The sequence below is a fragment of the Coloeus monedula genome, assembly GCF_965178545.1.
Source record: "Coloeus monedula genome assembly, chromosome: 1".
Classification (NCBI taxonomy): domain Eukaryota; kingdom Metazoa; phylum Chordata; class Aves; order Passeriformes; family Corvidae; genus Coloeus; species Coloeus monedula.
This window is the reverse complement of record NC_138781.1, coordinates 145,468,209-145,485,980: the sequence shown is the minus strand read 5'-3', so window position 1 is coordinate 145,485,980 and position 17,772 is coordinate 145,468,209. Positions and strand designations below refer to the sequence as shown.

Below are 17,772 nucleotides of genomic sequence, written 5' to 3'. Positions count from 1 at the left end.
CCTGCTTTTTGAACCTGATTTTCTTCTACAACAGGGTAACCTACCTAGCTGATCTAGGAAAGCCAGTAGATGTAATGTTTTTGGACTTCAGCAAACCTTTTGGATACTGTTTCTCACAGAAGCCTTCTGGACAAAATGTCCAACACACAGCTGGATAACTGAGTTATGTGATAGGTACGCAACTGGCTGACTGGTTGGGCACAAAAGGTTATGTCACAGTTTTGGAGACAGACAAGCGACAAGACACACCGCGTTCACGCACAACAGCCCACTTTTATTGAGTCCTCCTTTACTTACACAGAGTTGAAGGTCCGCACGGTCGATCCCTATGGGCTGAACCAGTTGCCACCCAGCCAACCAGCCAAGAGCTGCTTGCGTCCCCAACGGCCTGGGCCTGCTCTCCAACAGTCCACACTGGTCCGATTACATAACCTACTGTCAAGGCGCTTATATAATTGCAGTTATATCTTCATTATTTCAGTTATAAAACAGGCAGTTATAAACTGGGATTCATTATTATTGTGAGGCCTTCAGGCCAGCTGCTGACCACCACAATAAGGTTACAGTGAATGGGGTGACATCAGACTGATGACCTGGCAAGGCTCCATCCTCAGCCCTGTGCTCTTCAACACAGGACTGGAAGGAATGCTAAGTAAGTTTGTTGGTGACACTGAATTGGGAGGAACTGACGACTCCTTCGGGGTCAAAAAGGCCCTGCAGAGAGACCTCAACAAATTAAAGGGCTGGGCAATCTCTCTGTGTGAAGTTTAACAAGGGCAACTGCCAGATTCTGCACCTGGGATGGGACAGCCCTGGCTGTGTGTATAGCCTGGGGTATGAGGGGCTGGAGCAGAGCTGTGGAAAGGGACCTGGGGGTCCTGGTCAGTGGAAAGTTGAACATGAGTCAGCAGTGTCCTGGCAGCCAGGAGGGCCAACCCTGACCTGGGAGGCATCAGGACAGCATCGCCAGCTGGGCAAGAGAGGGGATTGTCCCGCTCAGCTCTGCACTGCAGATACTACATAAAATACTGCAGATTGAATTGCAGTATCTGATTGCTGATTTCAGCCCTCTAGCTTACTGGAGCAACTTTCCTGTCTTGCAACAGGATGCTGTTTGCACTGTAGAATGGCATACAAACACATGCTTTTAAAATTTTTAATTGTATTATAAAGAAAATCCAGAAACACTTTCTTTATAAAACCCCCTATTTGCATAGCCATCCAAACTACTACTGTAAATTACTGAGGCTGTACAGCCCAAGTGAACCATGCAGGTAAAACTTATAGGATGAATCTTCTATAAAAACAAACCCAACACCATTTAAGTTATTAGAAAACAACCAAACATTTTAATCTTGAAGACTTTTCAAGCATTACTGCAAGATCATTGTGGAAAAACATCTTACTTCTTAGAAGGAAGTTAAGTATATCCAAACAGATTTGTATCTTCTTCAGTTACAAAGTTTGATTTTCCTTGTTCAGTTCCTCATTGCCAACATGGCATTTATATCCCAAATAAGATTTCGTAACTGATCCATGATCTGCTTCAGCTGCTGATTCTTCTGTTTCAGTTTCTGTGGGAAGAGTTTATTAGAAGTTTTTTTGTGACCAGTTCAAATAGTCCACTCAAAAATTCAACAAAAGTTGCAGTGCTATGAAATGCTATATGAATCTTTTTCTCAGCTGTCGGTGAGCCCTATTAGTGGGATAATACATCTCCTTTAAAGCACATTCTAAAAATACAAGAAAGCCTCAAAAGTTAAGGACCATTGCTAGAGGGGGAATACTGTTTCTTTTCACAGCAGCCTTTTATCAAAACACCTAGCACCTTCAAAAGCTGGAGGCTTGTGGGGATCAGTCCTCACTTTGAAAAGTCCAAAAGACAGCATCCTAAGTTGGAAGAAAGAATTTGGGGAGAAGGTAAATTTATGTGAATCTATGTTTTATAAATTTGGTTTAGAGAAAAATGAGGGATTAACAGTACACATTTGAACAAAGCACAAGGTATAGGTGGAGCAAATCAAGCTTTTGCAGCCCCTTTGCTATATAGGTCAACTGTGATGCGTTAAGAGTCCTGTCTTGAAAAAGGTTTTCCCAATCATGCTGAATTCTTTAAAATTATGTATCTGTTTTTGCGAACTGCAGAAGCATTTGGAGGAACAGGAGAACGGCAGACTAGCTTTTATTGGTTGCATGGCCAAAACTTAAAAATTATGTCTCTACAGAAAAAAGATCAGGGCACTAAGACATCACACAATTTCCCTAACCTGTCATGTTTCACAATAATACCCATATTTATTGTCTCATTTATGCATTTTCCTGCTCAAATCAAAGCCGTTGAGAACTAAGTTAGGTTGTTGTTAACAGTACACAGTGTCCTTTATTTCATTCAGATTTGATAAGATGTCAACCTTCTTACATTAGAGATCAAACTACTTATTCATTAGGGAAGTCCAGAGTTCCAAGTGAAGTGAAAGCACAGGAAAGATTTGCTACCATCAAAACAGAACAAAATGTTTCAGGTTTGATGTAACTTTGTTATTTGTACTACACAAATGGCAATACATTAAAAGCGTAACTCAAACCAGTAATACAACTGAAGTATTACTGGAACAGAGGTAAAACGAAGCAATATCCTGAAAATTAGTCTCCTGAATTTTGATGCAGACAACACAACAATATTTTTAAGTTGCCAGCTGGTCATCTGGGAAAGAAGTCCAGAGAAAAAAAGGAAGGCTATTCACTTCAGACCTGTAAAAACAGTTTGAAGTAATATGGCAATTAGGCTTAGATTACATGGGAAACATAGTAAGGGAAATACTCCTGAATACAGACTTTGCGGGACACGTTCCCTGGAAGAAGAGACAACAGTCAGATCCAGACTCCCAAGAAGGATACAAAACCAGATGTAGGACAGTTCATGTGCACTAACATGGAATTTCTAATCAAGCATTTGACAGACTAAAAAGTGTTTTAAAGATAACTGTGCATTTATCTAATCTAGTGCTTCTTTCTTTTCCGTTTGCTGATCCAAAGACTTCACAACATACAGCAGAGATTCAGCCCCTAAAGACAAGAGTGAAAGCTAAGAAGCATGTAGTTACCACAGCATCCAAATGACAGAGTTGCAAGTGTCTTCCTACAAAAGGTCATAAACACAAGATCTTGATGCTTGAGAAAGCACAAGAGGGATGAGATAAACAAGTATGTTCCTACCTGTGTCATTTTTTAACATAATTCTGTTTGCCATCCTCAACATTCAATTCTAGAGAAATCAGTGGCTGTTACATCAAAACTACTAGTTCAATGCAAGCTCTAACTCCCTCATACGGAGGGCATGCCATTCCAAGGTATTTCAAAACCTTTATCAATGGAAATGAAGGCTGAACAGTTGGTGATGGTAATTCAAATCACAGACAGAAATAAGAACCATTGACCTCTGATAAGCAGACTGTTTTCTCTCTCCATCCACATCTCATTGTACTGTTACTCACATGAACTTTGTGTAAATTATGCCCAAAAGACTCATTCTGTAAAACTGTTTTCCCTTCTCGTGAAAGTATTGACACTGTAAATTGTTTGATCTTTATTTGATGCTAGACAAGGGAACCTTCAAGCTGGATTTCATTTGTTTTCAAAGCATCTGTAAGGACAAGAAGTATAAAATTGTTTCTTTATTTATCTGAAGATAATTTTAGATCCTTATCTTTAGTGAAGAGCTAATTTCTTAGTTCTTCTACTTTTTCTGGAGCTAGAAAAAACATCTAAGATGAAGCACCATCCCTGGGTTTCTAGGCTGTTGAAAGAATAAAGAAATGAGAAAAAAATCCACTACAGAGAGCAGAGTCTTCTAATTGAAATGCATACAGTGATCTTCATTACTGATCTTTGACAGGCAGTGGTCCACACCACAAAGTACTACATAATTAATATGTTCTGCACCACTGGAAGTGCTGGCCTCTGCTTAAGACTTTGCTGAGCCAGTAAGAACATCTCAACTCAAGTCTAACCTTGAAAAGATAGGTGAAATGGCCTTCTTGGGAAATGGGTGAGATCTTTAAGCAGCTTCTGCAGCAATGACAAATTTTCATTTGAACAGATTGCTTGCAAGTTGTCTCCCACTCTTTCCTCCTTCTGTTGAAATGACTTAATTGAACTCTAGACTGCTTCTCAGGATTAACAGTTGTATGAAACAAGAAAAAGTACTTCATCCTACATACATGATTTTATCTTCTGACTTTATCTGTTTTAAGATAGCACAGAGAAATTCTATGAGGCTGTTTATAATGAGTTTAAGAGACTTAAATTCAAGTTACATCTGTGAGGCATGTTTCTGTTAGTCCCTCTCTGTCACAAAAGTGATCTGACTGAAAACCAGCCCTTTGGTGATACTAATATTCAATAGGATCCATTTTGACTGACCTTACAGGTATTAAGGCCATCATAATGGAGTGCACCTTCCAGTAACCAGTGAGACCTTAGTTGGCTTAGGTCAGGTAGGTCATTTGTGAAAACATTTACTGAAGTACAAAACCCCCATAAATGAAACAAAGTGGGAGAACCATAACATACATCCAGAAAATAGCTGTCTTTCAAGGAAAAAAGCTGCCATAAAGAACACGCCATGTTACATGCAGATTTGGGTTCAGTAGGACACAGTAATTTCAACTTTGACTGAAATAAATATTTTACTAAAAGTCATTTTTTCTTCACTTGCATTTCATTAGAAATCAGTGCTGTATAGACCAATTCACAACATACAATCAGAGATGTATCAGAACCTTCTTTTGCGCACTGTTCTTGATTCCCTCCTCATTTTAAGCTCATGTATTCTTCAAATTTTAAAACTAGAACATCACTGTGAGTCATGCTGCGCTCAATCCATTTGTTAGAAATCCTTTCTTCAGGCAAAGAAAATAATGTAAACACTGTGGAAGAGTAAGATCATGTTCCAACTGGTGCCTGTAAAAACATCAACAGTACTTGCTGATGTTGTACAGGCTCTTCTTTTGCTTAAGAAAAAAAACAAGCAAAGATCTGTTTCCATCTGGAAAATCTTATGCAGAAGACCATTCTCCTGAATGCTGTGCCAGCTATAGTTTTTACCTGCTCCATTCAATCTCTACAATAGTACAGGTGAGAAGGACACCTCAGTGTCTCAGTGTAACATTAAATATTAATAATTGCAGTACCTTTACTTGCATAAATCTTAACAAAATTTTAAAAAATTATGTTTACTTTGTTGATTAAGAATCTATTACAAGAGATGCAAGAGAACTCGCATCACATTCTTTCCCATGAGCACAGAATCATGGAACAATTTGGGTTGGAAGGGACTTCTAAAGGTCATCTAGTTCAACCCCACAATAAGCAGGGACATCTTCAACTACATCAGGTTGCTCAGAGCCCTGTCCAGCCTAACTGTGAATGTTCCCAGGGATGGGGCATCTACCACGTCTCAGGACAAGGGTTTTATCACCCTCAGCCTAAAAAATGTCTTCCTTATATTTAATCTAAATTGGCCTTCTTTTAGTTTAAAGCCATTACCCCTTGCCCTATTGCAACAGGTCCTGCTATAAAGTTTGTCCCCATCTTTCTTATAAGCCTCCCTTAGGTACTGAAAGGCTGCTGTAAGATCTTCCCAGTGTCTTCTCTCCTTCAGACTGAACAGCCTCAACTCTGTCAGCCTTTCCTCATAGGAGAGCTGTTCCATCGCTCTGATAATTTTTGTAGCCCTCCTCTGAATCCACTCCAATAGGTCCATGTCTTTCCTGTGCTGAGGAAGCCAGAGCTGGACACAATACTCATGTTACTCCTTCTCACCATTAAACTGCTGTAGGAAGTGATTCTTGAAAGTCTTATAAAGGTGACAGTGGCCTCCATGTTTCCAGATAAGTCAAGCCCAATAAATTTCTAGAGAAAAACGATGTGTTTAATAGGAGGGTGACATTTATACTGTTCTTTTTTTAAATGAAACCTTCATAATGAAATCTCTGAAGTAAGAAGGTGGAAAAACCTGCTTTTTTCTTTTTTCCTTCAGTAGTCAAGAGACTATTACAACATTATAAGCATATAGCTGAAAAAAATATGGAAAAAATGCCCTCAACACTTTGCTTGAACTCTCTTAAAGCTGCCAAGTGATGTCTTAACTTATGGCTACACAATTGATACCAAGGCTCACTTTCCATCATAACAAATTCATATATCAGTCTAGTTACAATTTTTCCCAAGGGGATAAAAAATATTCATCGCTAATACAGTAACTGCTGTGCAATTAAATATTAACACACTCATTGTCCAATATGTACAGCTTTTCCTGATGTCATCCACAGGCGTGATTGTTCTACACTTAGCAGAAATGAGAGACTTAGTTTTCTGCCTTGCTCCTCCCCTGACAGCTGAAAGGAAAACTGCTCCTTCTGCTTGTGTAACCCTGTGTTCCTGAAACAAACAGAAGCACCAGTGACAGCCTATGCTCTGCTGCAAGCTCAATACTTTTCACCTACTGACCCATACAGGATTGTATTTATCCATTGATCTGTTGTTCTGAGAGGAATAAACATGTTCATTCAAATAGATGGATGTTTGCTTCATACCAATTATTTATTGTTCAACAATGAGGTCTGAGGTCTTATTTACTGAGTACCATCTAAGCTCTGTAGCTTGTAATGGAATTATTCAATCCCCAGGGTGCTTCTCCACCACACTTCTCAGTGTTACATCCCCATTCTTAACATGAAAATCCCACAGACAGTATGATCCTCAGTTACAGATGGCAAACTCAGTCACATGAACACTACAGATAAAACTGCAGTGCTGCCAACTTTGTCCAAAGACATTTAAGATTCATGTTCATCTCCAAACTTCATATTTTAACAGCTTCCCACATATTCAAAGCTACCACGAACCATAAGGGGAAGAATGAACAACCACCACAGATAATTCGTGGCAGAGAAAAAAAAAATTCAGTTCCCAAGAGGTGCCTTAGTTAGTTACTCACTACACACAACAAATCCTTCTTTCTCATTCCCAAATTCCCTGCTTACTCAATAGTGTAATGCCAGTTACGCAATACACAAACCAGGATTTTTATAATCTTATTTACTACAATACTTATTCAATCTAAACAGTGCCTAGTCTGGAACAAAAGCAGAATAGCTCAAAGGATTCTTCCAGAAAAGAAAGTGGGAAGGGGGGAAGAGGAATCAAATGTGATAATGCAATAAAGGTTGTGTAATATACATCTGTATGAGAACAAAAGGGGACAATTGGGATTTTACAGACAGCTTTATGTTCACTTTTTCCAGACGTTTTTCAACTTTGTAAGCATGATATGGTTTGGATATAGGATGCAATGTGTAAAACTTTGTGGGCAACATTTTATACAAAACTGGAAAGGAAGTAATTATCTGGAATAAAAATGTGTCTGAATGCTGAGAAAGCTGTTTTATGACATAACAAGACCACTCTACTTAATTTTCTATGGGGGGGGGGGAATGCTTCTGTTGAAAAAGGAAACATTTCAACTCATCTTCAAGAAAGGAAAGGAGGTAGATCCAGAAAATTACAGGCTAGACAGCCTAACCCCTGACTCCAGAAAGACTATGCAGCAAATTCTTCTGGAAGTCACATCTAGACACAGAAATGATAAGGTGACTGGAAACAGTCATACTGGATTTCCTAAAGATGCCTCGTGCCTGACCAGCATGACAGCTTTCTATCAAGAAATGACTGTGTGGCAAAGGGAGAGCAGAACATTTTCTTTACTTTCATAAAGTAAAATCATTCATTAGTCAGACTTTTGACACAGTCTCTCATTGCCTTGTAGCCATATTGGAGAGCTGTGGTTTGGATAGATGAATTACTGGGTTGACGGAAAACTGGCTGGACTATGGCATTCTAAATGCTGGGATCATCAGCATTAAGACCAAGTGCTAGTTGGTCACTCTTGAAGTTTCTCAGGACACTAAGGTGAACATTCTTAATATCCTCATTAATGACTAATCCACACATAATGACCTAATCACCATACCAAAGTTATCAAATTGGTGGACAGTGCCAAACTGGGGAAAGTGAAAAATATACTCACTGGTGGGATGTTGGATTCAGATGGACCTCAACAGGTAGGAAAGTCAGGCCAACACCTATCTCAGGAACTTCAATTAAAGCAACATCCTGCATCTGCACACAGAATAAACCCATACAACAGCACAGGCAGAGGGCTGACTGAATAGAAATAAAATTTGCAGAAAAGGATCTGAGGTCCTTTTTGATAATTTCTGACAAGTTGAACATGAGACATCAGCAGATCTGCTTTGCAACAAGGAAGACAAACTGCACTCGCCCTATATTAGCTGAAGTGTACCTCTCAGGTCAGGTGAAATTATTACTCTACTCTATTTGTCTCTGGAGAATGATTGTCCACTTTGGGGATCAATACAAAGCTCTATCAGACTGGATAATGCCTAGTGGAAGGCCACCACAATGACTGAATCTGTGTTTGTTCAATCTCAAGGAGAGAAGGCCATAGGGCAGGATGACAGTGCTATCTTCAGCTACGTAATGAAGCTCACAGAAAAGACAAAGCTGGACTCTTCTTGAGTGTACACAGCAAAAGGATGAGGGGCAGTGAATATACAAGTTACGACAAAATTCCAAAGTAACATTACGAAAACTTTCACAGTAAAAGTCAACCCTTAAGAAGGGCCCAGAAAAGATGGAATTTCAGTCCTTACAGATATTTAAAATACTACCAGATATGAGCTCGAGCAGCTGGATATAACTTTGCTGGTTGGTCCTGTTTTGAGCAGGGGCCTGAACCAGGTAGTCTCCAGACCTCCCACTGAGCCTAAATTCCTCTGATTCTACCATTGCAGATAGTCAGTTTGGGTACTCAAAAAATGATGGAACTGCCTCCAGTGCAGATTAATCTTCCCAGAAGGTGTCCAAGTAACGAATTCTTCCCCTCTTGCCAAAGCATTCCTTGGTGCACGCTTGTATTTTGGGTAAAAAAGGACTCTACACATACAAAACAAATTAAAATACATGCAAATAGTGTGAAAGGTAGTTTAAAAGGAATTTAGGTTTTCGGCATAGTCCTAAACAACCTCAGCTGCAAGGCATAATGTTTGTGTTATCAAAAAAAGCCCAGAGCTAAACTTGGTACAGCTTAACTTAAAAATCTGTCACGTAGATTGTCTTTTCCTCTCTTAGCAAGATCACTGTTAAACACTTAACAAACACTAGTTAAGAATATAAAATATTATTGTTTTCTAAAGGGTCACTTGGAATGTCCTACTGCTATTTTGCTTCATTTTCATCCAAATGTACTTACCCTACTAATTATGTGATGGTTTTCCTCAATGCTTCACTAAAACCAGACCTACAGCATGAATGAAGCCTAAGCTGTACTTGCTCCACTTCTAAAAGCAAGCAGTAAAGAAAACCATTGATAAGGCAGCAATACAGATTAAATAATTCTCAATTTTTGATTTGCATTTTCTGTTTCAAGTCTTGTCAAATGTGCTATAAGACCACAGACCGAAGGTGAGCCTGACATCTTGAAAATAGTACTGATGATTCAACACTTAAAAGGTGAAAACTTGATAGAATATTAAACACTACAAGAACATGAACAGAAGAGAGGAAATCTTGATAACATCTCCCATTTGCTGCAAATAGATTAATTTCAATGAAAACTGGATCAAGACAAGTACAAGAAGACCAATGCAAATGCTAAACTGATTCTATAACAGTAATTTATTCCAAAAAAGAGTCAACCACCTCAACAATTTACAACCTCAGAAGGCATATACAAATAAAAAGAAATAAGCTACATTTTTGGGAACTGCAGGAGAGAATTGCTTAAGACTGGACAGAGGTAGTCAGTGCTCAAGAAATGGTTTGTTTTATAATAATGGTACAAGCTTCTTTTTGCGGGCAAAACTCCCTTGTGTTATAAAGCTTAATAGGTTTTATTTAAACCTACAGTTGCTAATTATTACTGAATTGCTAGGACAGAAATTCATTGCCTTGTAAACTAATCTATATTTTAAATTAACAGACAAGTACTTACATAGCCAAGGTCAGTACATTAAACTTTCTGACCTAAAAGGTAACTTATTCTGTGAGCAGAATAATTAATTAAGACCAAAAGATGTCACAGTAAACCAACTCCAAAAGCTCCTGCAGTTTTTAGGAACTCTGATACATTAACAGGTTCTCTTGCCCCATGAACAAGATGGTGACTATAGGAAATACCTGATGCTCCCCTTCTCCTCCACTGAGGATGCTCCCTTCTCAGACAACTGCAGTAGCAAAGCAAAGCTGCTATTTTTCAAGTCAGTGTTTCATGGAATGAGGATATTTTTGTGTGAGAACATATGATCCACAAGGTTTGTTAGAGCTACTGCTAGCTTTGGCAGTGCTCCACACTGTGGGGCAGTTAGTACCTTTCACATACATCCAGAGCCACTAAAGAAATCAGGCTGGGATACCACAGCAAGAAGGGCAAAATTAAGAGAGTCAGGGCAGGTCTAAGAATTATTTCACATATTGCAATAGTGTCAAAGTATTGGGTTTTTGCAATAGTGTCAAAGTATTGGGTTTTTGCAATAGTGATTTTTTGGTACCAATAACATGCAACACTGAAAAAATAATGCCTATCACAGCAAAAAGGATTAGGTGAGAACAGGACAAGAAGCTGAAGGAAGAAAAGATATGGTCAAGAATATAAAAAGCTTCTTTAACTATCATGTTGGTTTCCCTGTCACAGCATTTTCATCAATATTTTGTATTACTAAAATTTTCCTAAAATGAATTAATCAAATTGAGTTGGAGGTGGACATTACACACTACAGAGGACTGAAGAGCTGTCAAGTTTGCGAGCTAAGAATCAGAGTAAGCCCTCCTTGAGCCCAGCAGCCAGTGTTAGAAATTAGACTGATTATCTAATTCTAGTGATTTTTCTTTGCAAAAAGAAAGAATTTATGTATTTCTAGTAATAAAAGCATTTCCTAGTCTGTAATGTATTAAAACTTGAACGTTGGAAATGGTAGTAGATGTGCTCATGCAACTGGAGGGAGACAAAAAAAAAATCAGTGAACTTTCAAAACACAAGTTTAACTTCCTTTTGCTGCAGTTACTAAGTATTTGTCCACAAGAATACTAGAGAAAGTTCAACTATCTCGTAAAGATTTACTGTGGAAAATCTGGAAATTAGGCATAGGCATTTAAGTAAAAATACAGGATTTCAGACCATATTTAAGTGAAGGTTTCAATGCATTCTTAATTACCAGTTTGCTACCAATGGTAACACCATCAACCTTTTTAAGGTTCAGAACTCTTCATAAAAATTTATGAAATTATTTTCACAAGATCACACCAAGGAGGTTTAAAACCATATTAGCATACAAATACAACAACAAGGGCAAAACTATGTCATAGAACTATTAAAACCACAGCAAATATGGACAGTTAAGCTTATTAACACTTTAAGATTGCAAATAAATGTGCATAAATTCACAGTACAATATTACATACAATATAATATATACAACCCTGCTACATCAGCACTGAAGAGGAAGATTACAAGAGGAAAGCTGACAACTGCATTTCTCTAAATTCATGTAGTCCTCGTTTTCTCCTATACAATACACATGCATTTTTCTAAATAAATGGGTTATGAAAAATTCAATACATGTACGATTGTGGAAGACAAATTAAAATATTGGAAATATTTTAAAAACCGAAAATCCATCAATTATTCATTCCATAAATAAACATTTTATTCATTTATTTCTTTTGTTCAGTTATTTTTGTAGATTATAACTCACTTTTACTGGGCATTTACAGATATTACAGCTATAAATATTTATTTAATCGTATATTTGTACTTTACAGATTGAAGAAACAATGTTCAAAATTGTGGTCTGGTAAAACAACATATTTTTAATCTCAATATTATATTAGCATTTACTACAGCATAATTATTTTTAGATTTGAATCACTCTTTACTAATTGTACCCAGTTGCACAATGCCACTCAAACTGAAAATTTAACATTTTAACTCATTTAGCATTTATAATTCATAGTACATTTTCTCTGAATGTGCAAAGATTCAATAAATGTTCCTCTTTACAGTATTCCTCAAACTGTCAAAATACAGAAGGTAGCCCTGATATTTCTCACAGAATTGTAATAGAATTTACACATCTGGTGTTCAATATCAATTATTTTAACACCTAAGGTAAGTTTTGAAGATAAGTAAGTTCAACAAGCACCTTAGTTCAATTTGTACTGTCAATATCTAGTGGGTTACACATAAACATAACACACTGTATTCATAAGAATATATGTCATTTTAAAAGAGAGGCGAATTAAAATTGTTAGGAAACCTAAACTCCACTGCCAGCGGTACAGCTTAAAAACAGTTGTTGAACTAAAAGGTCAGTTCTGAAGTATTTATATGCAAAAAGTAGTTATCTCCAATTTTGCTGGTAATCAGCACACATTCTGTATTTAGCACAGCAATCTTGAAATTTAAGCTTTGTAACGTGAAAATGACATTTCTCATTTTATGCAAATTAATTACAACTTTGTTACCTTATTTACTTCCATGATTTCCCTTCTCTCTTCACTAGCAAAACGAAGCTGACTTGCAGCACCACGATCATCGTGCTTGGAGCCATCTTCTTCAACATATGGAATAAGTTGCTGTGAAGACAAGAAACATCAGCTTTAGAGAAAAAAAAAAAAAGAAGAAAGTAAAAAAAAAGAAAAAAAAAAAGAGAAGAAAAAAATTTAAAAATCAAATCGAGGAAATACATAAGGTACTACCATTTTCTCCACAGGTTCTAACTGCCCAAGAAAAAGTGGAGACAAGCCTGCTTGCCACCTCAAACCTAAAGGCCTTGGAATGACCTCAGCTGGTTCTCCAGGAAAACAATGTGCTTCAAAAAGACACATTCTCACACATTACCAAGCCTAGACCAAAGATATTTCGTAACTGCAGGCAGAAGTCAGTCTTTTCATTTTAAGATGTTTATCATGGATAATCCTTATAGTTTTGAATTACGCAGATTGAGATTTTTAAATTTACTATTCCACACTAAGAAATGAAACCACAAACATAAAGTTATCATTATTATAAAGCATTTTAGTGATATACTAAATATAATTATGACTGGCTTTACATAGCTATTTGGTTAATACTCTAGTTATGACTTGCTATTTTAATGAGCCTCTGTTTGGCTACTCTTAAGACCAGGCCCACAGTTACCCAGGAGTTTTTCTTGAAGTATTTCTCACTGTGATCTCCTCAGACACACAGAATCATAGTTTGGTTTAGGCTGGAGAAGACCATAGTGCACTGTCTGTTTTGTAAGCTTCAACAAAGCCAAAAATCCTTGACGAAGAATTTCTTAATGAACACTACTATATGTTTCCTTCCTAAAAAAATAAATCAAAAAAGAAACATACTTCATACAAAACAAATACTTGTTTCTGTGTCAGAACACTCCCAAGCTACTACAAATTTCCTAAAACATAATACACCCACAAAGTCCATAGTCTGGCATTGTTTTTTCTGTCCTGGACTATGCAAAATTATATCCATGTTCACATACACACTACAGAAAAATGGAAGACTAGTATTGATAAAAGTGAGCAAGAAGACATTCGTTTAAAGCCTGGGAGCAAGCTGCTCATCAAGTGCATATTAACTTGTTACTTAGGTTGCAGTGTAATGTTACAAAATGTTCAGTGCCTTCAGCACTCTGATGGAAAACTTACTTTGATTTAACGCACTGAAAATGTAATTTCTTTCTATCCAAAAATTTTTGCAGCCATTCTTATTAAACTTAGCAAAATGCACAAAAGCTACCACAATAAAGTCTGCCATGAAAAAGTAGTAAATGTTGATCACTTACTACATTTGCAGACCATAAAGAAGTAGTGGGGCTGCTATATGCTCCTGGAAAAAAACTCTCTCCGATGGAAAAATTAAGTAGCACTCAAAGTAGAACATTTCCTTTGAAGACCTCCCTGTCTTTCAGAAAAGGTAATAGATTAAAAAAAGAACCAAACAACAAACTCACAAAGAAAAGTAGAACTATACCTAATACACAAAAGAAGAAGGAAAGGTAATCTTTGTAGGCAGATCTCCTTCACAATTATCTCATGCCTTGCTATGTTGGTTAACAGAAAGTTAGTAACACCTATTACACATTAGTACACATTAACAGAAAGTATGAAAACATTTATATCAATAATAATGGAATATTAGTAGGTATAGACTTATCTAGACTGTGCAAAAAAAAAGAGTTTTGTTGATATTCTGTAAAGACATGGTTAGAATATTGGCCATTAAATAATACAATTGAGACTACTATTGAAATACTGTAAGAAGAATTTAAGAAAACTGATCCAAGGGGAATGGTGTGCCACTGCCATTGACTCTAACCAATAAAAACATGAGGAGGCAGGCATCTACTAACTTCAGAGCAGAAAAGACTAAGCAGATTAAAAACAAAATCCTCCAACTATCAATAAAAAACTCTGCTGTGACTAAGTTTTAATGCAAGTGAAATCTTGCATTAAAAAAGCCTGAAGTAACTACTTATTTTCACTATGGAGATTCTTTTTCATCCTGGTAACAGCAAAAAAATGTGAAAAGTTATTAAAAAAAACCCAACCCCACCTCATTCCATTGATATTGGAAAATAAGACACATGAAAAACTTTTAAAGAAGGCACAAGTATTTGGTTATTGCACACAAGTCAACACACTGTGAAAACAGGTTTTATTTTCTTAAATGGGAAAATTAACTTATTACCTTGCTTGCTGTCAGGTTTCCACATACATTTCTCTGAAACCCTTGTCAAAAGTCAGCGACTGCTAACTGAAATAGTAGTCTAGAATGAACTATACAGAATGGACTTCTTCATTTATTTATTCCTATTCAGTTAAGAGACTCAAACTTCAAATACAATGTCCAAATAATTAAAATTCAACGGACAGTCAAAAGGCCGTTAATAAATTGTCTCAGGATCCAGAGGTCAGTAATTAAGGAATTTCAAAGTTCTGGTTAATATAGTGTGGTAGAAACTCAAATTGTAACAAAACCCAGAGTTTAAGAGTATTACTAGAAATTAGAAACAACTTATGAGGAGGGAAGATGACATTTAGATTTTATGAGCAACAGCAGTTTTATTAAGAAAAACTCTGGTCAATCCTCCTCCCAGGAAGTTTTATGTTGTAACTTTTCTATCACCACTGCACATTTAGGTTTGGTTCATACTGGCCAGCAGGTTAGGAATAGCTGAGTGAGGGAATTATGGAGGCACAGACTAAAGGCCAGAGACAGTAAATAATACTTATTACTCAGGAGCCAGGCTGACAGGTGAGAGCTTAAAGCAGGCCTTTCCACACTTTTTTCAAAAAATTTGCCCTGATCCTCTTTTTTTTCCTAGGGGAAACAAATTGGTGAAGATACCAAGAAGCCAGAGGAAAAAAGGCTAAAATTTTAAAGTAAGTTTGCTTTCTCAGAATCACAGAATCAATTAGGCTGGTGAAGACCTCTGAGATCAAGTCCAGCTTATGACAGAACACCGTGTCAACTAGACACTAAGTTTCACAATCTTTCAATGAGCTCTAATTAATAAACAGAATTCAGTTCACTGAAGAATTCCAGTATCATGAAAACTTGTTATGAGTCTCCTGCAACTGAGATGGATGGATGATTTGCTATCCAGAGTGGTTATTCTGATTTGCAATTTATACATAAATAAAGATACTTACTTCTATGGGAACAGGATCGAGCCCAGCACAGTTTTCATTGCATTTGTCATAGACTAATCTCAGTTTTCTGAAGAGTATTGATAACTGACGGAGATGTTCCTGCAGCTTTGCCAGTCTGTCTTGATATGTTGCAGTATGATAAGTAACACCATTTGGTAACTTAGAGAACCAAAACATTAAAAATATTACAGTAAAGCTTCTGTCACATGAAATAAACAAACTCAAAGATATCAGACAGGTTTTTGTATATTTTAAAATAAGACAATCACACTTTTCCCATAGCAATCACTGAAATTTTTATTTTCTTTACAAGCAAAATTATGTATTTTATGTACTCAATCACTGCTGTCAAACACCCTCATATTCTACACTTTGGTCATTGTCAATAGCTCTGACTTTTCAGTGAGTGTCTTCACAATGCTTAAATATGATGCCATTGTAATCCAAGTATTATGCTTAGAGATTTTGTGTCTCAACCCCAGGCCACTCAACTCAGTGACACAAGAGTCATGAAAATACAAAAGGAGTGAGAGTGATTTTTATCTTGTACTCTCCACAGAGAAAACACAACAAAAGTTTCTATGTTTTCTCAGTAAGTAGACACAAAGAAGGATTATGTCCATTTTCCTAACCAAAAAAAAAAAGTTTTAGGTGGAAAATATTACAGAAAAAGATCAACGGAAATTCCTCTACATTTACTCCCCATATGTTAACATAAACAGAGGAACGTAACTGACATACGAACAGACTTCATTATACATAAAAAGAAACACAGTTACTAAGCATATTTAGAGTTTTTTATTGTGGGGGCAATGACAATTCAGCACTTCTGAATTTTCACAATCTTCACTTAATGTACAGGAGTAAGCAAATATATTAAGAGTAGTACTCACTTCTTCAACCAATCCTCCTTTTTAGAGCAGTTTGATCGAGTTTTCTAGATGTCATAAGGCATCTCCTGAGTCTATATATACTGGCAGTCGGTGATAAAAACACGGCAAGTTGAGTGCATAAAAATGAGTAGTTGTTTCTCACCTGCATATTCCTCAGTAACTGGAAGATTTCCATGGTTCGAAAGACAATGTCCTGCACGGTCTCCTGGCCGATGCGGCAGAGGGAAGCCGTGTTCACCTCCCTGGCAGCCTGAGCCTGCGTCCCAGAGAAAGCTCCCGGCGGCATCCCCGCCCCAGCCAGAGGGGGGGTCGACATCTCCTGGCGTTACCCAGTCACACTGGGGCGAGCTGCACAAAAAAGTGATGATGGAACAGCCAAATACTTGTTTGAGTCTATCCTAGCAAACTTCTGCAGAGTGGCCATCCCACTCCTTTTCCCTGTACGCGGCTCTGTCGAACCAATGGGGCCGGCTCAGCGCAGCACCCCTTGGTCCGGACACCGCTCCCTGACCCTCCGCAGCTTTGCCGAGCGGTGGAACTGCGGGTGCCCCTCACGCACCTCCCTCCCCTCAGAGCGGTCACCGGGCGCGCCCCTGCCCCGATCCGTCCCAAGGGGAACACGACACAGGTTTCTGAGAAGCTCCAGCAGGCAGAATCGCAGCCCTGGGCTCCGGGACCGGCAGCTGCCCGACCCTGACCCACCCGCTCCCGGGGCCGGGGCGAAGCGGTGCCCGGACCCTCAGCCCACCCCCGACCCCACGCTCCCGCCCGGGCCCGGCCCCGCCCCGCGCTGCAGCCGCCCCGGACGCGCCGCACTCACGGGGCCGCGGCGCCGCGTCCCCCGGACCCGCGCGGGCGGAAGCACTTCCCGGCGGCCGGCGCCGTCACAGCCGGCGAGGCGGGAGCGGCGGGCGGGGCCGGGGCTATGTCACGCCGGCTTCGGGCCGCCCCTGTGCAGCTGCTCTCCGTTCAACGTCTCGCTCGGGAATCGGGGCGTTTTTCTGTCTTGCTGACTCCAGTGCGGGTTTGCGGGCAGGTCAGCCAGCATGCGGGCTCTTGAGGTTGTAAGGTTTGGTCAAAA

At 38.5% G+C, this 17,772-nt stretch overlaps 1 protein-coding gene across 4 annotated transcripts; it reads right to left on the bottom strand.

The window, feature by feature from the left end:
* Positions 1-309: 309 nt before the first annotated feature.
* On the bottom strand, positions 310-17,543 carry MED30 (mediator complex subunit 30). 4 transcript variants are annotated; one of them, XR_014226679.1, is made up of 6 exons: positions 17,512-17,543; positions 16,834-17,039; positions 15,799-15,957; positions 12,604-12,714; positions 1,407-1,574; positions 310-414 (listed from the first exon to the last, which is right to left on the bottom strand). XR_014226679.1 is itself a non-coding variant. In XM_082287723.1 (6 exons), exons 2-5 carry the CDS (start codon positions 17,005-17,007, stop codon positions 12,609-12,611), a joined length of 558 nt encoding a protein of 185 aa, XP_082143849.1. In that variant the 5' UTR covers positions 17,008-17,039; positions 17,512-17,543; the 3' UTR covers positions 1,209-1,574; positions 12,604-12,608. The 4 variants fall into 4 exon arrangements, 3 of the variants coding, with proteins under 3 accessions (XP_082143849.1, XP_082143850.1, XP_082143851.1); XM_082287723.1 differs by lacking the exon at positions 310-414 and adding an exon at positions 13,929-14,047 and having other exon boundaries at positions 1,209-1,574; XM_082287724.1 differs by lacking the exons at positions 310-414; positions 17,512-17,543 and adding exons at positions 13,929-14,047; positions 17,251-17,375 and having other exon boundaries at positions 1,209-1,574.
* Between the last annotated feature and the right edge of the window lie 229 nt (positions 17,544-17,772).